Source organism: Pyricularia oryzae, chromosome 6 (assembly GCF_000002495.2).
Source record: "Pyricularia oryzae 70-15 chromosome 6, whole genome shotgun sequence".
In the NCBI taxonomy this organism is placed as follows: Eukaryota; Fungi; Ascomycota; class Sordariomycetes; order Magnaporthales; family Pyriculariaceae; genus Pyricularia; species Pyricularia oryzae.
The window spans coordinates 1,283,005-1,308,913 of record NC_017853.1 but is presented as its reverse complement, the minus strand read 5'-3'; the positions used below and the strand labels follow the sequence as shown (position 1 = coordinate 1,308,913).

Below are 25,909 nucleotides of genomic sequence, written 5' to 3'. Positions count from 1 at the left end.
TTTTGCAACAATTCCCCGTCACGTCGAAGAAAGGTGGGAACGCTAGGGTCGCAACGTCTTTTCGTTGGTCCCAAGCCTTTCGGTTCTTATCACCAACTTTGCAACGTTTAATCCCCTGCGGCGAAGTAGCATTTGGACGGATATCAGCCACAACTCCACTTTTTCGAACCATGTCACCAACACTTCTTTTCCTGCCCAACACGGTAACTGCTTCGGCATAACCGTATAAGATTTGTACTGCGTCACCAATTTCACGCCAACCCCGAGGCTCTGGGCCGAATGCCCATCGCCGGCATTAAGATAGCACCATTTCAACCTCATCACAGAGACGAAAAGACGTCCAGGGTTGTGATTTTACAACATCACTCGCCGCACAAATTTACATCACATCACCAACATCTTGTCCCTGTTCTGGTCACGCATAAGCAAAAATTTGCATTAAATCGTCAACATGCTTAACGTATGGAGAGGTTGCAATGTGACGCCCCAGCATTCCGCTAACGGTAAAATCCCGGGGCTGTAAATCCCATATGGTGCTGAACGCGTACACGTTCCGCGCAATATGTCAAGGGTCTAGAGTATTATCAAATTCTTTCATTTGCTCTACGGAACGCATAGTGGTCTAGGTGTCTTGAGGTTCTGCCTATGGAAAGTGTTTTAACGCAAGCAGTCGAGATGACATAAAGGCTACTGATTCCGCAGTCACATATTTCAACTGACTGCACCAACTGCAGTTTTTTTGAAGACTCTAGAATGAAAAAAAATCTTTACATCAAATCCCTCTGTAGCAAGCAAGCTACAATAATGATCATCCCTAAAACGTCAGTCTGTTTCCGAGGCCTGTCGCCCCAATTATTATCGGCTCGCTTCATCAGCACAGCTCAAGCTCAGCAATGCAAGCGGCCAAGATACGCCAACTTGGAAATAACTGAATATTTCAATCGAATTCACCTTTCTCCTACACAGCGAATCTTCTCCGTCAGCAACCTTACATCTGTTCAACAGCTAGCCTACCTTACCCTTCTCAAGAAGCACCATCTTGTCAGCGTGCCTTATGAGAATCTTCAGGCTCATTACTCCTGGCACAAAGGGCTCGGTGTTTCGCCGACGCGTCTCTATGAGAAGATTGTCCGCCACCGCCGCGGTGGTTGGTGCTTTGAAACGAACCAATTGCTTAATACGGTCCTCCTGTCGCTGGGATTCGACGTTATTTTGGCAGGTTCGCGAGTCTTTGAGCCCTGCAACGGCAGATTCGGCGGACTTGTGCATTGTGTCAATATTGTCAAGATCGGTGGCGTACACTATTTGCTCGATGTGGGCTTTGGTGGATACGGTCCACCCCAGCCTGTACCATTGCTCGAGGGAACGGGAGGCATTGAACCGAACGGTCTACAGCACATAGGACCTCAAGCGGAGATGCGAGTAGTGAAACAGGCGATTGCACAGCAGGTCGATCAAACTAGGCGGCTATGGGTATATCAGTTCCGACGTGGCCCTGGTGAGGAGTGGCAGCCAATGTGCTGTTTCAACTCGGACTTTGAGTTCCTGCCCGAGGATATCGAGATCCTAAACACGCATGGCATGAGCCGCACATGTTTCGCATCACGTGAATTGTTGCTTCAGCGATTCACAACATCAAATGAGCCCCTAACTGCACCTGGGAGAACGAATATGAAGGATGTCATGGATGGCGAGCTGGACGGCTCTATTGTGCTATATCAGAATAGGTTGAAATGGCGGAGGGAAGGGGATTTGAAACTGAGCCTTGAGTTCCGCACCGAAGCGGAACGTGTTGAGGCTATTCGGTTATATTTTGGAATTGTCCTTGACAAAGAGGAGTCGGAGGGAATTAAGGGCACTGCAAGTGAGACTAGGGGTTCTTGGTTTGGAACAGCTTTTGACGATGAGACGATTTAACTACAGCCTATTTTGTGCCTTGCACCCATCATCATGGCCTATTCTGATCCTGCTTTAGCGCGAACTTTCAGAGTCAGTTTCTGTATTCTAGCTCGTGCACTCTAAAACACTCAAGGAGTTTTTCTCTCAGTTGCAACGTTATGTTATGTGTTTTAAGTCGCTATCAGCTAGGCGCCCCAGTCACTCGCCCGTGATGCATGCCTTGTATAAAGTTCATTGGGAGGAAAGCCGGCCGCGGAAAGGCGAGCAGGCCACTGCGTGTGTCGTTCGATTTTCGCCTTAGCCACCCATAACACACCGGCGGGGCTTTCGGATGCAATCCAGTCAATGGAAGCTCGTCGACTTGCAACGTGGTTCTTATACATTTATTTGTCCTTTTCGAGGCGTAATACATGGTTTGATGGGTCCATTTTCGTTATTATCATTCTAACAGAGGTTTCCAAATAAGGGTTGAAGGATTTGCTAAGTTAGTAGGCTAATATTCTGTCCATTCAAAATGGTGATTGGCTGACTTTATTTACCAAGGTAGATAAGGTAGTTTTGGTGGCCAAAGCAAAAGATGACGAACAGAAAATACCAACGACATCTGATGAAATTCAAACCTGGCAATGCTTAAAACAAACTCGAGCAAAGTGCTCTAATTGTTCTCTAAACAGCGTATCGATTATCAAATACGTATCGGCGTTCAAGTTTTGCAAAATATTCGAGACACTACCAACTACCGAAAAAAGTGTAAAAAAGCAATGTGGGAAAGGTGCAAGTAAAACCCCAAAAGATCATTAGATCAGAATAAGCGGAAACAAAACGTCAACGAGCCGCAAGGCGCTCCTTGCCTTCATCCTTTCAGTGTTGATTATGTGATTGACCAATTCATGCTTGCCAATAACGTTGCGTACCCCCTGTTCGGCACCCCCCCCCCTGTTCGGCACCCTGAAAATCTAACAACGAAATGCCTACTTTTATAAACTGATTTAAATATAAAATTATCAACGGACAAAAATACAATCGTTTTCACGCTTCTCCGGTTCATTAACCTCTTCTTCATCAGCTAAAGGTTCCAAATTTTCTATATCATTTTCCTGCAATCCAATAATGTTCTGTTTGTTAACCAAAAGCTCGTTTGGATCCGGAACCACCCTCCTCCTTTTAACCGGCCGTATTGCCTCCAGTTGTGCTTCCAATAAGCTGATTTTTTGCTGGGCGCTAGCCAAAAGGGTATCTTTGGCTTCGAAGCTTTTTTGGACTTTTGCAAATAAAAGACGTGAAGTAGCGTTGGTTTTGTTGGATTGGGAAAGTTTTTGCAGTTGAAGTCGGATATCTCGGGTCGTTTTAGGGGTTTTCCAAATAAGTAAAGACGGGTCGTTAATTTTTTGGGCTGGGCTTTCCGGTGTTTTATCCCTTTGCAAACCGTTGTTTTTATCTTTTATAACGTTGGCGTTGCTATTTTCTAACAAAAAAGGGCTTAAAAGTGGTTTAACCAAGTTTACCGGCCATAACCCCGTTGTACGCCAACCAGATTGAATGGTTTTTGCTATAAATGCTTTTAATCTGGCCTTTCGATAACAAAGTAGGAAATTTCGTTTTCCAATAACTGTTGAACAGCAAAATTGGCTAACAAATCCAAGTTGACGTCGATAAGCTTCTTTTAACGGCCCAAAAACCGATAGATCCAATGGTTGAAGAACGTGTGACGAATGAGGGGGTAAATATAGGAGTTGAATATTATTTTGCAAGCAAAGAAGCATAAATTCGTCCGTTATATGTGATCCATGGCCATCCAAAACTAATAACCGCTTTTCAGGGGTTAAAGGTTGGGTATACGGAATAAACACCTTTTTTAACCATTCGATAGCCGTTTGGTTATTTGTCCACCCGTTTTCGGTTGCATGAAATTGCCAATTATCGAAAGGGCTTAAATCCGTGGGAAACCATTGTTGTTGTACGTTTTTTCCCTTAAATATAACGAGGGGAGGGAGGGCAACGCCCGTAGCCGATATACATTCGATTATAGTCGTCCAACCACGCGTTCCGGGCTCTTTTCGTTGCAACGGCCGGATCCCGTTAAGCCCTAATACTAGGCCATTAGATCCTTTGCCTTCCATTATACCGGTTTCGTCCATATTCCAACGGTTTTCCGGTTTAATAGCGTTAATAACCGGGTTCGTAATATAAAGCCACCAAGATTTAATTACCTCCGTAGTAGCGCCATTAACCCGGGCGTTATCTATTCGACGGGGCCTTTGGGTTTTAAGGATTGGATAACGAGCCAAAAAACGAGTTATCCAACGTTTTCCAAGGCCTTTTGTCTCTCCGGCGGCTTGAAGAATTCGTTCGGCAAAAAAGCGTAATTCTTGATGCGTTGGCGGAAGCCCTAAAGCTGTTTGGGTAAGTACCCAATCAGCCAAATGCTTTTCCTGTTCCGTGGAAAGCCTTTGAAAAGGGCTTTGTGCTTTTTTATAAGGTTGAGAACCTTTAAGTCGACTTTGAAGTGTAGACCTAGGTATTCCCCATTTTCGGGAGGTTTTTGCAATTGGATTGCCATTATTGACGTCGTTAATTGCAGATATAAGCTGTTTTTCAGTATATTGCTTCATTGGAAAATGGAGAATTAAAATCAGAAAAAAGTAAATCCAAAAGTGACAGATTCATCGAGATATTTATAATAGAAGTTGGAGGATAAAAATAAAAGTGTTGTTATTTTTGGGTGCCGAACAGGGGGGGTGCCGAACAGGGGGTACGCAACGTTATTGGTGGCCCGACCGAAATCGAGACGTCAAACGCTACATTAAGAATTGTCGCGAATGTCAACGCAACAAGGTACGACATGATAAGACGCCTGGGCTGCTGCACCCACTGGAGATCCCTAGACGGTGTTGGCAGCACGTAATGGTAGACGGCAAAGATATGCCCAAGGATAAAGAAGGCTATAATTACGTCTGGGTCTTCATCTGCCGATTGACCAAACTTTTGGCCACCCTACCGGGAAAAAAGACGGACACCGCGGAGACCTTGGCCATGCGGTATTATCAGACAGTGTACCGTTGGAAAGGCGTCCCCGATTTATGGCTTTCCGACAACGCCGGACCGTTTATATCCGAGTTCCTAAACACTCTAAACGAGTTGACAGGAACAAAGCATAAACATGGAAGCGCCCGCCACCCTCAAAGTCAGGGCAGCGTCGAAATTACCAACGCTGAATTGGATCAGAAAATGCGCTTTTATGTAGACAAATACCAAACGAATTGGCGACGGCATATTCCCGCCTTCGACTTCGGCCACAACTCGTCCGTCCACGCCTCTATTGGCATGGCACCGATCGAAGCAGAAACCGGAGCTCGCCCTAGAGACCCGCTCTCTTTACCTTTACCCGAAGAAGACCTGGAGACCGGTCAGCAACAAAAGGCGCTGGAAATGGTCCGCCAAGCCCGGCAAGCTCAGGAACTGGCCCGCAACAACGGACTCGGAGCGCAGATAGAGCAACAGAGGCAGGCTAATAAGAAGCGGCGACCGGTCGACTTTACGGTGGGAGATGCGGTTTACGTTAGCAAAAAGGGTTTTTCCACCGAAGCTCCTACGACCAAGTTGGACTCGCAAAATGCAGGACCATGGACGATTCTCGAGGAAAAGGGCCACAGCTTCATTCTCGACACCCCTGCCTGGTATAAAGGTAGTAAGCTGTTCCACGCCAGCCGACTGCGCAAGGCAGCAACGGATCCATTACCTCAGCAGTATCAAAAGCCGGAACCACCGGTCGAAATTAACGGAGAACCGGAGTGGGAGGTGGAGCAAGTGTTGGCCTCACGTCTATTCGGACGAAAGAAGACGTTGCAATATCAGGTATCGTGGGTCGGACTCGACCCTGATGAGACATGGTATGAGGCCCGCGACTTGAAAAATTCACCAGTACTGCTGGATACCTTTCACAGGGAGTACCCGGACGCAGCAGGACCTCCGGTAAATTTGCAACAGTGGATCAGGAGCGCAGCAGAGGATATTTTTGCGGAAGACGGACCCGAGGACAATGTTGCCGAACACGATGCGAAAGAGACACGAGAGCGGCGGAAGGCCCCGAGGAGACACACGTAACAGACTCAAGACTCTGACCGCCTACGTCGATCAGGCCTTAAAGGGGGGTAATGTGAGGATCAGGCCCCCAGACCTACCCTCAGAATCACGACTCGGCTCTACCAGCCACGCTGAGCCAGGGGTCGGACAAGGGTCCACTTACTCCGGATTTAAGCGCGTCTCTTGAGCGCGTCGTTGATTGTAATTTCTCTCTTCTCTTCAGTTTAGAATTTTCGTCGAGAGCGCCTAATACACTGAGGTTCTCCAATGTATGCCTGGCCGTGACATATTACGTAATTTTTCGATTATGGTATATTTATATTATTATTATTTCTAAGAATACTTCAAGTAAACAACGTAAAATATAAGACTCAAGTGTGGTACGGCGACAAACTGGCGCCAGGACCTAAAAATAAATTATCCAAATTAAATTTGAAATATTTGGGAACATTGTTTATAAAGCTGCTAAATATATACACCTGGCATAATTAATATCATGGTTTATGCTGTATATCATTTACTGGGTATGGTCTAGCTCGGCCCTCTTTTTTCAAATACCTCGATTGCAGTTTGGGCTCACATGCATCCAATACCTTCTGTGACATTTGGACCATGAGATCACCAGACCCTAACCCTGACCCCTGACCAACGACCCACCAGAGTGATACCTTATCTACGTCGCGTCAAGCTCAGAACTTTGTTTGTTTCCTTTCCTCTGCTCAGAGTAGAATCTTCGTCGATAGGCGCCAATAGACTAGCTTCCGTGCTATGCTTACCCTGGCCGTGACATATATAATTGTATCCGAATTTGTTTTTGGGCATATTTTTTCCGTTAATTATTATATATTTCCAAACGTCATTCTGTCACGGCCAGGCATACATTGGAGAACCTCAGTGTATTAGGCGCTATCGACGAAAATTCTAAACTGAAGAGAAGAGAGAAATTACAATCGACGACGCGCTCAAGAGACGCGCTTAAATCCGGAGGTAGTGGATCCTTGTCCGATCCCTGGCTCGGTGTGGAGCCGAGTCGTGATTCTGAGGGTAGGTCTAGGGGCCTGATCCTCACAAGGCGCGTGTACGCGATTGGCACTGCGTGCCTTCTTCCTTTACACTTAGCTTTAGATCCTCGGATAGAATGGCCCCTATATCGCAGCCTTGTCTCCTTGTGATCGCTTTCGTGACAGCCAGCAAAAGTAGGTCTTACCCAAGAATGGTGGAGAATGTTATTATGTGATGTGCCTAACTGTTACGATCAAGGTATCGGGTAACCTGTTCTTAGGGTAAAGTACAGTGGGTTGAAGCAACTGAGCGTCTGACTGGGTAACTGGGGTTCTCAATGACTGGGGGGTGAAGTTATGATCGTTCTCAAGTAAGTATTGAGGTTAACTAGAGTTTGATTGCTGCTAAGCAATCCTAGAATCGAATCTATCTACATGGTAATGAGCGTGCCTTATATAGACTATGTTCCAAATGTGATCACTCTTGTGTAAGTGATCATGATCACTCTGGGGTGATCACGGCTGTGCTGATCACTTCCTTGGTAATGATCGTGGTCACTCTTGTTCTGGTGATCGGGTTAGGGTTTCTTATCTTATCACCACGTGACCTCGTGCTCCCCTTCTCTGTCCTTGGTTCGTGCTTCTTGGTTAGTTCTGGTTTGGGTTCCCGACACCTCTCTCATTCTTGCCCAATCGTGTCGGTACCAATCCTGGTCGTAACACTTGACTTGATAGTGGTGTTCTCAAAAAGCGGGAGAAGTGCCACATCAAGAAGTAAGCCACAGTAGAGTGGGAAGATGAGAATCTGAATCCCAATAATCAGGATCACCTTCATGACACCACTCCCCTGGTTCAATGCATTAATGAGAAAGACCTTGCGCTTTTGGCCGGCCTGACTGGAGCTCAGAGGTCTACCATGATGCAAGTATATGTCTGCGGTAAGGCAGGCGACCAAATAACCGACCAAAGTAGTCCAGAACCTATCAGCTCCGCTCCAGTACGCCGGACTAGGGTTGGCAGTTTGGGACGGCCCTGTAGGGTTTATGTTGATGACCCAAGAACTCGGATTTGTGAGGACAGCTGGGACCCCTTTGAGAACCTCTACGGCGGCGCCAGTCGTGTTGCTCACAAAGGAGACAATTGTGGCTGCCTTTGTGGCAAAACCACCACCAAAAATGAATATGGCGATGTTGACAACTGATATTGCACACCAAGCAATGTTTGTTAAGAGAGCCAACTTCCAAAAATTCCCATGGTCTTCGCCATTTTCATGTCCGTCATTGCCATTGGCAACGGCGCGCCCACATCTATCCGGGCTTTTGTCCGTGACGACCCCGAACTTGACATCATGCGCGCAGCGGTTCACGCAGAACTCTTCCCAACAATCATCGAGACACATATAACTTTTGCTATTACTGCATTATCAATAGTCCTCGCGGTCATATGCATATTGGTCTCGTGTATCGCACGTTTTTGTTCGTGATCTTTCTGGTTAAGCCCCTGGATGACGTGAATGGTGGCCAGTACATCTTTTTGAGGCCACATTGAGGGACTCTCCACAGCCGTTGATGCAGAATCTAACGCAGCCTGTCTAATTATAGAGCCGGTTCGGGGAAGTACGATGTTAACTGGCTATGGACATAATATAGTTTATGTGATTTCTACCGCACTTTACATTTGAAACAGCCATATTTGCCCCAAGTCGTCGGCTTTGTCAAGGGGTGGGCTCTATTTCTGCCAAGTCCTACCGCTTCAAGGTGATGCCAAAGCAGCCAGACAGTCTCTTACAACCGATAACACACAGCTCTGTGTCGACTTCTAGACCTCCAGGCTTGAACACGATTTACAAAATTGTGCGGTCCCAGTTTATCGCACGGTTGACAAAGGTATATTCCTTTTGATATCACGTCACAAACAAACCCAAAACACCTAAGCAAGGACAGTCCCTTCTCTTTGTCTTGGCCGCCTACGACCACGACACTCTGTCGAACGACGTGGATAAAACCACCAAGCCCGGTGCTCTTCCACTCTCTGGCGGAAACAAGCATTTCAAGTCCTTCCACCCACTTTTCGAACAATAAAGGGTCAGTCTTACCAGTTACAAAGGTTATAACTATGATACTATCCTTAGCTGACGCCATTATTGTTGCTTGGAAGATTGCCTCGAATTATACCAACCGTCATAACGCGGTCCGCAGCAGATGTATTCAGAAGACAACTCTCAAGCTATGCAGCATTTAGTTTGCGATTTGCAGTGAAGTTTATCCCGGCATTTAAAGTATAGGCCAACGCAATGAAGTATTTCTGCCAAATGTACTTCACAAGTGTAGAGTTTATGAGACGAACTAAGATTAAACGTAGTAGCTGGTGTATTAAGTTTTGATACTTTAAGTGGTGGATATGATTCATTTTATCGTCTTTTGATCTCTGCTCAGTTCAATGTGGAGCCTGCAGCAGGTTTGAGTACACTGGTTACATTTCGGGAAAGTTCGATACTTGTTTGGATACCAAGGTTTGTTCTACATTTTACTAGACAGGCGTTGCAGTACAGCTTTCATCGGCTCGAGAGTAGATGTGGAAGTAAGAACTAGTCGAGCCTAGTAGAAATTTTGTGGCTTGGCATGCATTGCATATATACATCAGGGTCAATCATATTCCACAAATTTGAAGGCAAAAAAGACAGAAAGAGAGACAAAGAAAAGAGAGAGAAAAAGGGTGAGGTTGAATGAAACACCAACTGTAGACTGAGAGTCTAGAACTAGCTCTTGTTTGTGGAATAAGGGATGGGCGGCTGAGCTGGCGACGAACAAACCCATTATGAAGTACGTGCTTCGTTACCGAGCGGTGGGAGGGCAAAAGGCATGGGTGGGAGTTTATACCGGTAGGTTTGCTTTTTATTCTTGTGTTTTTGTGTCGTACTTGTTTCGCGTTCATAAATGATGATTTAACACGTTTCCGCCCCGCCTGTTTAGCTTGGTGGAGGACCTCGAATCTGTCCCGTCCAACAGTCGGTAATGACCAAAACTGCGTACGTGATCGTTAGCCTGCTGCAACGATTCGACCGGATAGAAAGCTGGGATCTAGAGTAGAATGTCAAACCCAATTTGACGGCCACAATGTGCTCCGGAACGGGAGTCAAGGTTAGATTACATGCGGAGGGTGCCTGGGAATAGTTTGAGGTTCAGCGCCACTTCTCCGTTTGTCAATCTTGGAGCTTCATTTAAAAGCCATAGAACAAGCGAAATGTTGGAATGCATTCAGCACTGCAATTGCTTATAGCAGGTAGGTTTTAATGCCACATAGTCGGGTTTTGAGACTCCTGTAGTTAGTTATCCAAAAACTCTATTGCAGCGATACATAGCTCCTGTCATGGATGTATCCGGTGCAAATGGAGATTCCTTTGCAGGGCCTCAATATGCTAGATTATATTAAGTTACGCCCATTTTCCGGTTTTGTGCACCGCCATGAGTAATTCAAATGATAAGTCAAGCTGACTGACAAGATCTTGATACTCGAAGCGATCCAGGAGCTCCTTGTGCTCTTTTATAACATCCACTACAATATCTCGCAGAAGCCTGTCGTTAGGTGTAGATGTCCCATAAATGCTCTGGATTGTTTCGTAAAAGTCGGAATGGTTCCAGTGCTTTTTGGCCTCAGCGCGAAACTTGGACGCAGCTAACACTTTGAGCTCATTAACTTGCAAGTAATCAGCCAGGGTATAGACATCACAGTGATCAATGAGGAAGGTTTCGGGGCGGAGAGCCTGTGCAAGGTTGTCCTGCTCCACATCCGGGCTCTCATATCCCGCTGCTGACTTCCGCGCGCTTTTTTCATCCTTCTTGCTCCTGAGAGTGAGGTCGTCTTTCATATGCTCAGGTCCAGGCTGAATTGCCACAGCTTCCGCTTTGAGTTGTAATCCACCCTCGTTCGTTTCCTTGAACCGGGAATGGGAAGGTGTGTAGTCGAGAAGATAGAAGTCAATGACGAGCTTAACTGCTTGAGGGTCGTAATCGGATAGATTTATCTGGCAAGTTTGACTTTCCTACGAAGAAATTGGAAGCCAGATGGAGACAAACTTTATGTTAGTGTTTGAACAAAATCTCGACAGGAACAGTACTGACCTGCATATTTACTCTGAAAACAGCTTCGACGAATTCTGAACGCGGACAAATGATGGCTTTATGAACCTTGTATATCTTATTGCCGCATGCAATTGTCATATCACTGTATTCGCCTGTTTCAAGAAGCCTATAAACTGTCACGGCCAGGCGTACATTGGAGAACCTCAGTGTATTAGGCGCTATCGACGAAGATTCTAAACTGAAGAGAAGAGAGAAATTACAATCGACGACGCGCTCAAGAGACGCGCTTAAATCCGGAGGTAGTGGATCCTTGTCCGATCCCTGGCTCGGTGTGGAGCCGAGTCGTGATTCTGAGGGTAGGTCTAGGGGCCTGATCCTCACATAAACGTCTGTGTTGTCAGCTAATCTCATTTAATCCTTGTTTTTGCCAGCTTATTATTAGATTTGATCGCGCACTTTGCCATGGACCCTTTAAGGGTCTCTTCTGGGGTTGAATCCATCCTATTGTTAGTTCTTCGACTTGGGAGATGCAGCCACGGAAAAACAAACAGGTGAATCCAGAAGCAACATGCTCAAATCATTGGTAAATATGGTTGTAGAGTGCGATGCACACCAGTGGTTTTTTATGCTCCATTATCGCAGGAATCACACCCATGAACGAACTGACGCTCGTAACCATCCTAGGCCGCAAAAGGAGGGTATGTGCGCGGGGCTTCACTATGCCGATGCACTGTGTGACATTTGGACCATAAGATGACCAGACCCTAACCCTGACCCCTGGCCAACGACCCACCAGGGTGATACCTTTATTTACGTCGCGTCAAGCTCAGAACTTTGTTTGTTTCCTTTCTTCTCAGAGTAGAATCTTCGTCGATAGATGCCAATAGACTAGCTTCCGTGCTATGCTTACCCTGGCCGTGACACAATTCTACTCTCAAAAGAATCGCTGGCCTAGCGATTAACAAATAAGGCGCAACAACCTATCTTTACGCCGCTGGCGAGCGACGAAAATAAATCCGCACCCGACAGACCCGACCCGACCGGAGTTCGACAGGAACGTCAATTCCAGTCCCCGACCACGACCGATCCGACCTATGCCCAGGCTGAAGGACCATCCACCTGCGAGCAGGAAATCACAAAGATTGATTACGAACCAGACGGAGCAAACAGACCGCCCCATCGACGACCCGACCCGATCAGAAAGCGAAACAGACTCTCGCCCAGGCACCAAGTCCAGTGTCGAGGACGAAATCGAAGTTTCATCTTCTTCGCGGTCCCCGGAGCTCAACGTGAACGCACAAGAAAACAACCCCAGAATGATGGGCGACGCAAACGACCCAGCCAGCGAGATCGCTAGGCTAGAAGCGGAAATACTTAGGCTAAGAAACGCGTTGAGAAACGACACACCCAGTCCCAGGCCCTACCGAGAATTAAGGCACCGAGAGCCATCAGTGGAAAGTGCATTCGGCGGAACGAGTTTCAAAGCAAAAGGGATGGCCGCTTGGCCAGCCTTTACCGAGTTCCAAGGAACAGGCGGCATGAACCCTGCTTACAATAACAAAGCAAAAACCAGAGCCGATTCACCCCCAAAGTTCGCAGGAGACAAGACGCAATTTGATAGCTGGCTGATAAATGTGGCCGACAAAGCAATGATTACTCGTTACGTTTCAGTTACACGCCCCTTTTCATCAGCAGCCGAAATGATCCAAATCCTAGAATCCATGTACCACGACCCCAACCAGTCCATAGCTGCCAGAGAAGCCCTTAAGAAACACGAGTTTGAGCTAGGCAAGGGCCAAGATATCCACGAGTTTATTACCACGTTTAATTCACTAGCCCAGCAAGCAAAGGTTCGGGAAGAAGACTGGAAGCAAACCTTGTGGGGATGTATACCCGCCGACCTCGATCACCGTCTGCTGCACGATAGTGAGAACATCGACATAGACTACGAGACGTTTTGCCAGTACGTTACCAAAGCCGTCTACAGCAACCAACTGGCACAAGAAAGGCGCAAAGACCGAGAGAGCACCGACAAGACCAGCACGAAGAACGAGACCCGGAGCAGGCAGAAAACAGCTTCGACGAAAGTCCGTTCGCGCTACAAGCCCAAAGATTATCAAGGGGATAGAACGGAACCAATCACGATGGCTAAGGCCGGTCGCTCACTGACTTATGAGGAGAAAAAGGCGCATTGGGATGCCAACACCTGTTTCATGTGCGGAAGGGGTGGCCATAATTCCAAAGATTGTCCCGAAAAAGAGAGAATAAAGGATGTCAAAACAGTGAAGCCGAAGCAACAAACGAGTACCTTAGATTCGGAAACCACAGACGAATCGGGAAAAGAGTGAGACCGCCGCAAGCCTCCTCGGTGGTCCAGATGTCTACGATAGCTCAGATTGGTAGTAACCCACGACCTAAATCTTTCATCATTCGAACTCAGATACAGGTTAATGGCGTAGCACTATCAGTTAAAGCTCTTTGTGACACCGGAGCAGACATTTCTCTTTTGATCAGCCCAGCAATCGCTAAACAAGCCGCAGAACGGCTAGGAGCCCGGCTTCAAAGGTTAAAAACCCCGCTACTTTTGTCGGACTACCGCAAACAGGACGCAGGACGCATTACGCACAAACTAAAAGCGACCTTGGAAATCGATGGACGCCGGTTCAGCAACCAAATGTTTTACGTGACGGAAAGTGGACATGATATGTTTATTGGGCAGGATTGGCTAGTTGAACAGGATGTTTGGATCCACCCGAAAACGCAAACGTTCGCATGGCCTGAAAGGACACCGTCGCTGGCAAAATTCTCGCCAGCCATTAGACTTCCGAACATGTTGGACAAGCCCGATCCGGTTGCACAAGCCGATGCAGAGCGGCGCGACCGAGCATTCGAACAGGAAACCAAAAGGGTGCAAATACTTCGACGACCGTGGCGCCAAATAACCTCTTTAGAACCCAGACCAACGACCCCGGTCGTTTTGGGTGAGGACCAAAACGTTGTAAACATAGCTGCCCTTCAGCACAAGCTGGACACCGACCCCCGACAAAAGCGATGGAAATCGTGCCCAATACCCACGCAGCCCATCACGTTAGAAATTGGACCCGAAAAACCCGCCACCAGCCTATCTGCCGTCGGCCGTTCGTACCAATGGAAAACCAACAAGGGAGAACCGATCCCGTTCCCGGAAAATGAAGACCCCGACCATGTCGAACTGGTCCGACGCAAACTGCCATCCCGACTCGCTCACCTGGAGGGATTCTTTTCGAAAGCAGCTTCAACCAACCTGCCTCCACATCGCCCAGGGCACGATGTAATTTTGGAGCTAGACAAGCCAAAAACAGGATCGCCTCCGACGTACAGGACACCTGTGGAATTCCTGCCGCTCGAAAAGGAAACAGTCGACGAGCTGCTGCGCATTGGGTTTATCGAACCCTGTATGCAGGCCGACCCAGCGCCTGTCCTGTTCGTACCTAAACCACATTCCAAAGAACGCCGTTTTTGCACCGACTACCGATGGATCAACCAGTTTTTGAAAGATCGATTCGTACCAGCCCCGGATGTCAACGGAACTATTTTTAATTGTCGCAACGCAAAGAGGTTTACGAAAATCGACATTATTCGAGCGTTTAACCGGTTACGTATAGCTGTTGGCTCAGAGTACCTCACTGCTTTTCGCACCCGACAGGGCACTTTTCAATGGAAGGTGCTTCCCTTTGGGCTAAAGGTCGGCCCAGCTTGGTGGCAGTCATTTATCAACGCTCAGCTAAATGAACTTTTGGACTTGTTTGCCAGCGCATACGCCGACGATGTTTTGGTTTATTCCGACGGAAACGAAGAAGAACATTGGGACCAAGTAGAAGAGGTTATTTACCGATTAAGCCGGGTCGACCTCCAGGGAGATATAAAAAATCTCGATTCAACGTTACCACGGTCGATTATCTTGGCATCGTTATGGACGCAGGTCTGGGCATCCGTATCGATCCAGACAAACTGCAGGCAATTAGCGATTGGAAGTTCGAAGACCTCACGTCCAAAACAGCCGTGCGTTCCTTTTTGGGATTGTGCAATTACATTCGAATGTTTTGCCACCATGCCAGCAGCGTCGCTGAGCCGTTGAACCGACTGTTGAAGAAAGACGCCAAATTTGCTATGGGGCCAGAACAGAGGGATACTAATTAGCACAAGTACAGAGTTGTGCAAACTTCAACACCACATGTAAAAGAGGGAAAAGGAGTTGAATGGAGAGGGGTTATGAACGTTATGCTGATGACAATGGAACCGTACCACATTGCAACGCTTTTTAGGTTACCTGGCAAGGATTAGCCAACAGCAATCCATTATATAACTTATACTTCCGCTCTCGTTCACTCGTCTCGATACGCCGCTTCTTTTCGAGGAAACCCCAGATGATCATAGCTTTCCAAAATCAATACTGAACCAAGCCATGTCTGCAAACTCTTCGACAGTTTTTCCTGAGGTAGACGGAGTTACCGTCTTCGCCCTGCCTCCCAAAGGCTATACCCCCGATCTCAAGAGCCCGGCAGAACAGAGTGCGCTGGCGCACTTCCTCATCTTCGGGATCGTTGGGTTTCTGGCCTTCATCGCACTGTGCCAGCGCATGTTCACCAAGATTTTTCTCATCAAGGCTATTCATATTGAAGACTGGTTTATGTGCATTGCTTGGGTATGTATCTTTGTTTTGCCTCTCGATATTGGTATATGTCGTCTGGCTATCGCCTGTTTATCAATTCTCTGACGGACAAATAGATCTTTTCCATGGTAATGCAGTCATCACAAATACACTCAATTGTTATTGGCGGTTTGTGCCATCACACATGGGAAATGCCAATCGAGGTATTCGAATCCAGCATGATTGTAGGTTTTGACCTCTGCCTGTTCCTCCCTCACGTTCCTAACAGCTCGGCTCAACATAGGTCTCATATATTGCTGCGCCCTCCTTTATTCTTTGCAACGGCTTTACCAAGATATCGATATTGTTGTTTTACCGGAAAATTGCGCCAACCCCATGGTTCCACCGCATGATCTGGGCTACAATTTGCGCAGTTAGCCTTTATACGACTATCATCGCAAGCATGCTTCTTTTTGGCTGCAGACCCATTAGGTCTTTTTGGGTGCCAGAATTACTGGGTACGGGTCACTGTCTTGATGCAGCGGTCCTATACATGGCGATCGCAGTCTCGAACATTGCCTCGGATTATATTCTGTTCATACTCCCAATCCCGATCATTTCTCCGCTTAAAATGCGTTGGGCCCAGAAGCTCGGCGCTTTGTTTATTCTGAGCATTGCTAGTTTCACCGTTATCACTTCGGTCATCCGACTGCAACTTCTACCTGCGTTGTTGACATCAACGGACATTTCCTGGGATGCAGGGCCTGCAAACGTTTGGTCGTAAGTTTTCTGTTTTTTTTTTCATTATTTTTGCTATAAATAAAAGCCCCATCTCATACTTGTTTATCCAGCATTCTCGAAGCCAACCTTTTCATCATTTGCGGATCCATGCCCACTTTGAGCAAATTCGCCAAACACTTTTGGGCTCCTTTCCGAGATAGCTCATCCAGAGGACCCTCCGGCGGAGACGGGTATGGTGGAAATATACGGCTTAGAAGGCATAGCTTCGGCATTGGCTCCGCGACACATGAACTTGGCGTCATCAAGGCGTCATCCTCTATGGGTCCAAAAAATGGTAACTCAGGTTCGGGTCCGTCTTTAAGCAGCTCGAGGACAAGTGGCATGGCCGATTCCTCGACGCAGCTGACGGATTGCTGAAGCAGTTTCTCCTATCTCCAGTGTACGGGCCTACGGGCGATAAGGGTGGACAGCATAGAAGGTAGCAAAGTAGATGGCTAAGGGGCAAAAAGCTTTTACTGCCACATTATTTTTCTAAAAGGCTCAAAAGCAAACCACCGCGCATGCGAGTGCTATCGTTGTCTAAATACTTCATTGAATCACGAATACTAATCCCTAAAGCATGACGGAAAGGTGACTCGACTGGCCTGTCAAGTCACTTCGTCAGATAATAGCTGTTCGAACAATGAGTTGGACGTTGTCCAAGTCTCCATGTATTATACAGATCCTGTCCGAGGGCAACTGAGTTAGTTGTTTAGCTTCGGCGTATGCGGCGATTAGGCCAATCACAGTAGTAGTAGTAGTAGTATTATTATTTAACGCCGGGCTCGGCCCGGCTTGTTAGCCGGCCGTTAGCAACCTCGCGAGGGGTATCTCGGCGCGCGTTCTATCTTCTTTATTTACACAAGGGGAAAACAAGGAGGGCAGAGGCGGATCGTGCCTGACCGGGTTCGGGCCCGGTCCTGCTTGGGGGGATAATTCACTGACGCGACCCCGTGCCTAAGCTACACGGAGGGTTCGTCTGACGGCTTGTGCCGTGAAGTGTGGGTGAAAAGGCAGTAAGTTTATTCCTCGTCAGAGTTCGAGTCGTTTACGATCGGTGTCCCTAGGCGTAAAGTGCGTTCGTGGCGCGCGGGGCGCTGGCGGGCCGCTCTGGGGCGGGCGCTGAAGTAGTTGGTGGCTATCGAAAACGCCTCAAAGCTTTTCGGTTGCCCGAAGCTTGTCTGGAAGAATTTCCAGCGTTGGGCGCGATTTGGCGGCCCGGCCGGCCGGTCGTTATTAGGCCACGGCCAGTTTCTCCACACCGCCCGCGAATAGCGGCAGTGCACCGGGTGCTCAGGGGAGGTCCGCTTCCAGCACCAGGCACACGAGGTGTTTGCATCCTGGTGGTTGAAACGGTCATGGTAGGCCTTGAAATCGCCGTGGCCGGTCCTCATGGCCAAATAATGGCCCAGTAGGGGTCTTGGCAAACGCAGTTCCTCGGGCTCCTTTCTCGGTGTGTATTGGAATTTCCATTCCCTATATGCGGGGGACCGTTCACAAAGTTCTTTACGCCACCATTCCTTTTCTGTATTCGAAAGAATGGCTCTGAGGACCGTGCCGGCACCGCTATACGTGGTTTGCTGAGCCTTCGGGTCTGGGTCCGGCGGTCCGGCGGAGCCGGCCTTGGCCAGCTCGTCAGCCCGGTCGTTTCCCGGGATTCCCTGGTGCCCAGGGCACCAGCGGACCCGAACCTCGGTGCCTTGTTTTCGAAGTAAATCGACAAGGTTATGGAATTCCAAAAAGGCCCATTGGGACGAACGCGGCGCGTCGCCTCTAAGACCCCAAATAACCGAGGTGCTGTCCACACAAATCCAAATCCGGGCGCCTGGCTGGGCCTTGGCTGCCGCCTGTAGCCCTCTCAGGGCGCCAATTGCCTCGGCGTCGAAAACGTGGCTTTCCGGCGTAATAGATGCGGAGCCTGAAGCAAGTTCCAGGCCCGCCCTAAAAACGGCCCATCCGTACCCTATTTGGACGCAGTTATTTTCGTGTTTTTCCGAACCATCCGTATATACCACGATATCGTCAGGTGACACCATGTCCAGCCATTCGATAAAGCGGCGCGCCGCTTCCTCTTTTGGGACTCCTCCGGTGGGGTCAGTGCGAGAATCCGGGGCATTGCGAGGTGCGCGCAACTCTAGTCTCCTGATCCGAGGCCAATCACAGAGCCCAGCCATAGTGGATGGGAGGATGATGAGACAGCCAATGACGAAGGCGAGTGTTACACTGATTTGTATTGTGTTCAGACTCATTGTAATTGGGATTCAACCAGCGACGGTATTCAAAAATTTCAAAAAACACGAACCCCCTCCCGGCGCTGAAGCGGGCCGTTTAGGGTCGGTTGCCAATGGGAACGGGTCCGGTTGAAGTTTATCAGGACCCTATTTCGACCCCGCCCAATTCATGCTACCCTGGCATCACGTGGCCAATCCCCTGAAATCCTAGCTCAGCCCAATGCGATAGGCCTAATTATTCTAACGTTGGGCTCCACATCTCCGACCCCCCTAAAGTCCGGCCCCCTTGAAAAATGTAACGACGAAATACCCCTTTTATAAACCGATTTAAATGTAAACCTATCAACGCACAATAATACAATCATTGTCAGGCTCTCCCGGTTCGCTAACCTCTTCTCCATCGTTCAAAGCTTCTAAACAGTCCCTATTATTTTCCTGTGCTTCATAAACGTTTTTTTTGCTGACCAAAAGCTCGTTGGGATCCGGAATCACCCTTTTCCTTTTGACCGGCCGTACCGCCTCCAATTTTGCTTTTAACAAACTGATTTTTTGCTGAGCTTCAGCCAATAAGATATCCTTGGTTTCGAAGCTTTTTTGGACTTTTGCAAACAAAAGCCGTGAAGTGGCGTTACTTTTTTCGGACCGGGAAATTTCCTGTAGTTGAAGTCGAATATCTCGGGTCGTTTTAGGGGTTTTCCAAATAAGTAAAGACTGGTCGTTAATTTTTTGGGTTGGATTTTCCGGTGTTTTATCCCTTTGGAAGCCGTTATTTTTACCTTTTTCGACGTTGGCGTTGCTATTTTCTAATAAAAAAGGGTTTAAAAGTGGTTTTGCCAAGTTCACCGGCCATAACCCCGTCGTACGCCAACCAGATTGAATGGTTTTTGCTATAAATGCTTTTGATCTGGCTTTTCGATAGCAAAGTAGAAAGTTTCGTTTCCCAACAACCGTTGAACAGCAAAACTGGTTTACAAATCCCAGGTGACGTCGATAAGCTTCCTTTAACGGCCCAAAAACCGATAAATCCAACGGTTGAAGAACGTGTGACGAATGAGGGGGTAAATATAGGAGTTGAATATTGTTTTGCAAGCAAAGAAGCATAAATTCGTCCGTTATATGTGATCCATGGCCATCCAGAACTAATAACCGCTTTTCAGGGGTTAAAGGTTGGGTATACGGAATAAACACCTTTTTTAACCATTCGATACCTGTTTCATTATTTGTCCACCCGTTTTCGGTTGCATGAAATTGCCAGGTATCGAAAGGACTTAAATCAGCTGGAAACCATTGTTGCTGTACGTTTTTCCCCTTAAATATAACGAGGGGAGGTATAACAGCCCCCGTAGCTGATACACATTCGATTATGCTCGTCCAACCCCGCGTTCCAGGCTCTTTTCACTGTAATGGCCGGATTTTATTACGCCCTAACACCAGGCCATTAGATCCTTTGCCTTCCATTATACCTGTTTCGTCCATATTCCAACGGTTGGCCGGTTTTATAGTATCGACAACGGGATTTTTCAAATAGGACCACCAAGATTTAATTACCTCGGTTGTAGCCCCATTAACCCGGGCATTTTCTATTCGCCGGGGTCTTTGGGTTTTCAAAATTGGATATCGGGCTATAAAACGGCTAACCCAATGTTTCCCAAGGCTTTTTCTTTCTCCGGCGGCCTGAAGAATTCGTTCCGCAAAATAGCGTAGTTCTTGATGCGTTGGCGGAAGGCCTAACGCGGCCTGCGCAAGTACCCAATCTGCCAAATAGGTTTCCTGCTCCTGTGAAAGCCTTTGACAAGATCTTTTCGCTTGTTGAATTGACTGGGCCCCCTTTAAACGATCGTGAAGGGTACTCCGAGGAATACCCCATTTTTGCGAGGTTTTGTGAACTGATTTGCCATTTCTTATGTCAGAAATGGCAGCAAGAAGCTGATTTTCAGTGTACTGTTTCATTGGAAGGTTTGGAGCAAGAATCTTCAAAAATCAAGTTCTAAAGTGAAAAATTCGTCTAGATATTTATAAAATAAAACAAAGGGTTGACGTGGCTGAGTAGATATTTTTAGGGGCCGGACTTTAGGGGGGTCGGAGATGTGGAGCTCAACGTTAACTGTTGATAGGAATCGTATGATCGCTGCATCGGTAAAAAGAATAGAACAAAAATAACGATCTCATGAATGGTTATTATCTAAAATCTCGCAGAGATTTGTTGAAATCTCCTGTACGTGTTCTGAGATCACGTTTCTGTACACGTGATCTGAACACTCACATGTTTGCCCATGAACAAACACCAACAACTACCCTCCGTATACTCTTTTGTCAATCGATGAGTTGTTCACTTTCGAAATTTCTTTTTTGGAGTCCGATGCCAGGCACTGCATTGTAAACCAGCTAGCTTCCGCCATGGACGAAAAATGGCGAATCAGTCTCCAAAATATCTCGTGTGGTGGTAATTAATTAATCAGTGAAAAAGTAATGATACCCATAACCATCACAACCACCCGTACAATCTTCGTTGTTGGTGCGCGAAATGAACTTCCACCCATTGCATCTTTGGCAGAAAGAATCCTCCAATTTTCCGGATCCTTGGCACTGCTGGCAGCTCTCCCCGCATTGAGAACAGATTGTGACCCGGCACTGTTCTGACGAGCCACCAGCAGCTGTGGATAAGTTATTCATTGCAGATAGCTTAGAATGGCGTACCAAATGTCAGTGACAACGCCTCCGACTCTTCATAATAAATCAAGGCGGGGTGGACTTACGTGTATGTTTGATTTTCTTTTCCAGCTAATCGTCTTTGGTAGTAATAAATAGAGTGAAAGAGGCTGACGAGTTTCGGCCAGGCAAACAGAGTAAATCACAGGGAAAGAAACGGGCAAGCATATGTTGGCATGCTTTAGCTATTGACTGGCAAAAGCGGCGAAAGAGCGGGAGCAGAAGCTGGTGAATTTATACATACTCAACCCCCTACATCATTTCACGGAAGCATTTCCTGATTTTATATGACAGTAGACCCACGTTCTAATACCTGTTGACTTGGTCAACGAGGAGTTGTACATGTCCATCAACATGTCAAGTATAGTAGTGGACCAAGACTTTGGATTGTGCGATGCTGTCAATGTTCCCGGTGAAACCGATAATTCCAGATGCGAGGCAAAGGGGATTTGCTCGTGTTTTCCCTGTCACACATTCCTTGAGCTCCTTGGTCGTTATCCTGCCCCTGTCCGGGTGGGTCGCTTGCGCGAGAAGCGGGTGACGATGACCCATCACAAATCCAAGTTGCACTGTTGGTGGTGGCTGCTCTTTTAGGGGACCAGAGTCCAAGAAAGGCTCCGTGCTGGGGCTCATCCAGAAAGGACAATGTTTGCACCAGGTTTGCCACCGAAATCAGCCTCCGTTTTAGGCCGTCGACGATTCTGTCACCGATGTTCCCCAGCTTACACGGGGGAATGGCGCAGTGGTTAAGCGCCATGGCTGTTACTTGAGTAACGTAGGTTCGAATCCTGCTCCCTCCACCTCCTCCCCGCTTACCCGTGGCAAGGATAACCCGGCTGGCTATCGACAACAACCACCCGCCTGTGCCGTCGAGCCCACACTTGTTGGGAACTTCGTCTCCATGGCTACAAACGACCGACAGCTCCGCTGTTTGGACACAGGCCCCTCTCGATGAAGAGCCGTCAACTGCCGTCAGACGAATCCTCCGTGCGCCTGAAGGCACGGGGTCGCGTCAGTGAACAAACCTGTAAGCAGGACCGGGCACGAACCCGGTCAGGCTCGATTCGCTTCTATGCCCTTGTTTTCCGCTGTGTAAATAGAGAAAATAGAAAGCGCGCCGAGATACCCCTCGGGAGGTTGCTAACGGCCGGCTAATGAGCCGGGCCGAGCCCGGCGTTAAATAATACTACTACTACTACTACTACTACTTCCCCAGCTTACACTTGCAAGGCTCTTCGCCCTGCTCTGCGAATGCATTAGAGGTTGACAAAAGGAGGTCGTTCAGTCTTTCAGGGGGCACTGTACGTACTTGGATTGCTAACGACGTTACAGAGACCACCTTTTACATATTTGACGTACAAATCCTTAGGGGACTTAGTTGAAGTTCCTTACTTCCAGGGCTAGAGTCCCAAGAATGAAATTGAGCAGCATCGGCTCTGGGTTCATGTACCAGAAAGTAACGTTGCGTACCCCCTGTTCGGCACCCCCCCTGTTCGGCACCCAAAAATAACAACACTTTTATTTTTATCCTCCAACTTCTATTATAAATATCTCGATGAATCTGTCACTTTTGGATTTACTTTTTTCTGATTTTAATTCTCCATTTTCCAATGAAGCAATATACTGAAAAACAGCTTATATCTGCAATTAACGACGTCAATAATGGCAATCCAATTGCAAAAACCTCCCGAAAATGGGGAATACCTAGGTCTACACTTCAAAGTCGACTTAAAGGTTCTCAACCTTATAAAAAAGCACAAAGCCCTTTTCAAAGGCTTTCCACGGAACAGGAAAAGCATTTGGCTGATTGGGTACTTACCCAAACAGCTTTAGGGCTTCCGCCAACGCATCAAGAATTACGCTTTTTTGCCGAACGAATTCTTCAAGCCGCCGGAGAGACAAAAGGCCTTGGAAAACGTTGGATAACTCGTTTTTTGGCTCGTTATCCAATCCTTAAAACCCAAAGGCCCCGTCGAATAGATAACGCCCGGGTTAATGGCGCTACTACGGAGGTAATTAAATCTTGGTGGCTTTATATTACGAACCCGGTTATTAACGCTATTAAACCGGAAAACCGTTGGAATATGGACGAAACCGGTATAATGGAAGGCAAAGGATCTAATGGCCTAGTATTAGGGCTTAACGGGATCCGGCCGTTGCAACGAAAAGAGCCCGGAACGCGTGGTTGGACGACTATAATCGAATGTATATCGGCTACGGGCGTTGCCCTCCCTCCCCTCGTTATATTTAAGGGAAAAAACGTACAACAACAATGGTTTCCCACGGATTTAAGCCCTTTCGATAATTGGCAATTTCATGCAACCGAAAACGGGTGGACAAATAACCAAACGGCTATCGAATGGTTAAAAAAGGTGTTTATTCCGTATACCCAACCTTTAACCCCTGAAAAGCGGTTATTAGTTTTGGATGGCCATGGATCACATATAACGGACGAATTTATGCTTCTTTGCTTGCAAAATAATATTCAACTCCTATATTTACCCCCTCATTCGTCACACGTTCTTCAACCATTGGATCTATCGGTTTTTGGGCCGTTAAAAGAAGCTTATCGACGTCAACTTGGATTTGTTAGCCAATTTTGCTGTTCAACAGTTATTGGAAAACGAAATTTCCTACTTTGTTATCGAAAGGCCAGATTAAAAGCATTTATAGCAAAAACCATTCAATCTGGTTGGCGTACAACGGGGTTATGGCCGGTAAACTTGGTTAAACCACTTTTAAGCCCTTTTTTGTTAGAAAATAGCAACGCCAACGTTATAAAAGATAAAAACAACGGTTTGCAAAGGGATAAAACACCGGAAAGCCCAGCCCAAAAAATTAACGACCCGTCTTTACTTATTTGGAAAACCCCTAAAACGACCCGAGATATTCGACTTCAACTGCAAAAACTTTCCCAATCCAACAAAACCAACGCTACTTCACGTCTTTTATTTGCAAAAGTCCAAAAAAGCTTCGAAGCCAAAGATACCCTTTTGGCTAGCGCCCAGCAAAAAATCAGCTTATTGGAAGCACAACTGGAGGCAATACGGCCGGTTAAAAGGAGGAGGGTGGTTCCGGATCCAAACGAGCTTTTGGTTAACAAACAGAACATTATTGGATTGCAGGAAAAGGATATAGAAAATTTGGAACCTTTAGCTGATGAAGAAGAGGTTAATGAACCGGAGAAGCGTGAAAACGATTGTATTTTTGTCCGTTGATAATTTTATATTTAAATCAGTTTATAAAAGTAGGCATTTCGTTGTTAGATTTTCAGGGTGCCGAACAGGGGGGGTGCCGAACAGGGGGTACGCAACGTTATGAAAGAACGTGATCAGAAGTTGGTTTGAGGAGGCGGATTTGAGTTCACAATTTCCTTTTACTCGCAAGATTTAGCCTTTGACTTTCCTGAAACTCGACATTTCATGCCTGAGGGGTGTTGAATCTGCCTCGCCTGCCTTTTTAATTTATTTCGGTATTACCAATATTTAGTTTGATTACACATAATCGTATAGTAGTTGGTCAGTTCAGCTATGTTGTTGGACTTAGCTTACCCCATAATCATGTTTTGGTGACGGACTGATGCCGTCTTTGGAGAAAAGATTTAACAGCGGCATAATCGTCGGAGTGCCTCCCGGATGAAAGGAATTGCGAAGTAGATAAACGAGTAAGCAGATAAAACAGGCGTGGTAATTTCTTAAGGGAACTGGGATGAAAACCAGCGATTGAGATCCGTCGTTACCCATGGTGTTCGTGTTATATGCCTTGAACAGGCAATTAGTTTTGTTTATCACGAAACTATTACCATTTGAGGAAATGTTTGGCATTGATATAGAGATTAAGCGGAAATAAGCCCACCAAACCCCTGAGACACTGCATGGACGTTTGCAGAGTGACATTTCTACATTTGTTCGCATCCTTTGCATAGTAAGGAAGCGAAATTTGAGTCTAGGCATACCGTTCCCCTTTTCGATACAGAACAACCTGGAATTTTGTAAGTCGAAAATATTAAACTATTCCGAAATGTGACCAGTGTGCTCAAACCTGCTTACAATAGCTTCGCGTAGTCCTACGTAGGCCTCGGTGCTACGATGAAGGTATCGGGGTAATCTGTTCCTGAGGGTAAGGGTACGATTGCTAAAAGCAAATGAGCGTCAACATTGTAACTGGAGGTTCTCGATAACTGGGGTAAAGTTATAATCGGTCTCAAGTACAGTAAGCATCGAGGTTAATCCTAAAAGTAAATCTACTAATACGGTAGTAAGTTTGCTTATCTAGCCTGTGGCCCAAGTGTGATTTCTCTTGATCTCTACAGATTATTTGACGTAACTTGCTTTTGGCGTTAGTCCTAATTTCAAGAGATTACTCGATATAATGCCTTGGCAATAACGTATGGTTACCCGATTCCATCCTTATGGAGTCCTGGGTTTTGTCGGCAGACTCCTACCTTCTCTCCCTGGTACCGTCCCGGTCATAACACTAGGGGTGTTTTCGGGC

At 47.0% G+C, this 25,909-nt stretch overlaps 6 protein-coding genes and 1 pseudogene across 7 annotated transcripts; 4 read left to right on the top strand and 3 right to left on the bottom strand.

Annotated features, from left to right (window-relative positions):
* Positions 1-804: 804 nt before the first annotated feature.
* Positions 805-1,917, top strand: MGG_04278 (uncharacterized protein; the record flags this gene model as incomplete). The annotated part of the gene is made up of 1 exon (XM_003719481.1): positions 805-1,917. One exon carries the CDS (start codon positions 805-807, stop codon positions 1,915-1,917), a length of 1,113 nt encoding a protein of 370 aa, XP_003719529.1.
* Positions 1,918-5,953: 4,036 nt separating this feature from the next.
* Positions 5,954-6,271, top strand: MGG_17647 (uncharacterized protein; the record flags this gene model as incomplete). Its single annotated transcript, XM_003719480.1, has 1 exon — positions 5,954-6,271. The coding sequence occupies one exon, from the start codon at positions 5,954-5,956 to the stop codon at positions 6,167-6,169; it is 216 nt and encodes a 71-aa protein (XP_003719528.1). The 3' UTR covers positions 6,170-6,271.
* A 1,391-nt stretch (positions 6,272-7,662) lies between these two features.
* On the bottom strand, positions 7,663-9,124 carry MGG_17646 (uncharacterized protein; the record flags this gene model as incomplete). Its single annotated transcript, XM_003719479.1, has 2 exons — positions 7,663-8,398; positions 8,904-9,124. The coding sequence occupies 2 exons, from the start codon at positions 9,122-9,124 to the stop codon at positions 7,663-7,665; spliced, it is 957 nt and encodes a 318-aa protein (XP_003719527.1).
* A 1,226-nt stretch (positions 9,125-10,350) lies between these two features.
* On the bottom strand, positions 10,351-11,209 carry MGG_04282 (uncharacterized protein; the record flags this gene model as incomplete). Its single annotated transcript, XM_003719478.1, has 3 exons — positions 11,105-11,209; positions 10,483-11,025; positions 10,351-10,401 (listed from the first exon to the last, which is right to left on the bottom strand). The coding sequence occupies exons 1-3, from the start codon at positions 11,201-11,203 to the stop codon at positions 10,351-10,353; spliced, it is 693 nt and encodes a 230-aa protein (XP_003719526.1). The 5' UTR covers positions 11,204-11,209.
* A 3,999-nt stretch (positions 11,210-15,208) lies between these two features.
* On the top strand, positions 15,209-16,974 carry MGG_12203 (uncharacterized protein). The gene is made up of 4 exons (XM_003719477.1): positions 15,209-15,749; positions 15,833-15,940; positions 16,000-16,475; positions 16,547-16,974. Exons 1-4 carry the CDS (start codon positions 15,510-15,512, stop codon positions 16,851-16,853), a joined length of 1,131 nt encoding a protein of 376 aa, XP_003719525.1. The 5' UTR covers positions 15,209-15,509; the 3' UTR covers positions 16,854-16,974.
* A 4,217-nt stretch (positions 16,975-21,191) lies between these two features.
* MGG_17645 (uncharacterized protein) lies at positions 21,192-22,172 on the bottom strand (the record flags this gene model as incomplete). The annotated part of the gene is made up of 4 exons (XM_003719476.1): positions 21,192-21,360; positions 21,463-21,487; positions 21,660-21,667; positions 21,889-22,172. The coding sequence occupies 4 exons, from the start codon at positions 22,170-22,172 to the stop codon at positions 21,192-21,194; spliced, it is 486 nt and encodes a 161-aa protein (XP_003719524.1).
* MGG_20271 lies at positions 22,144-22,215 on the top strand (annotated as a pseudogene). The gene has a single exon. The product of its transcript is annotated as a tRNA-OTHER (tRNA).
* The last annotated feature ends 3,694 nt before the right edge of the window (positions 22,216-25,909 follow it).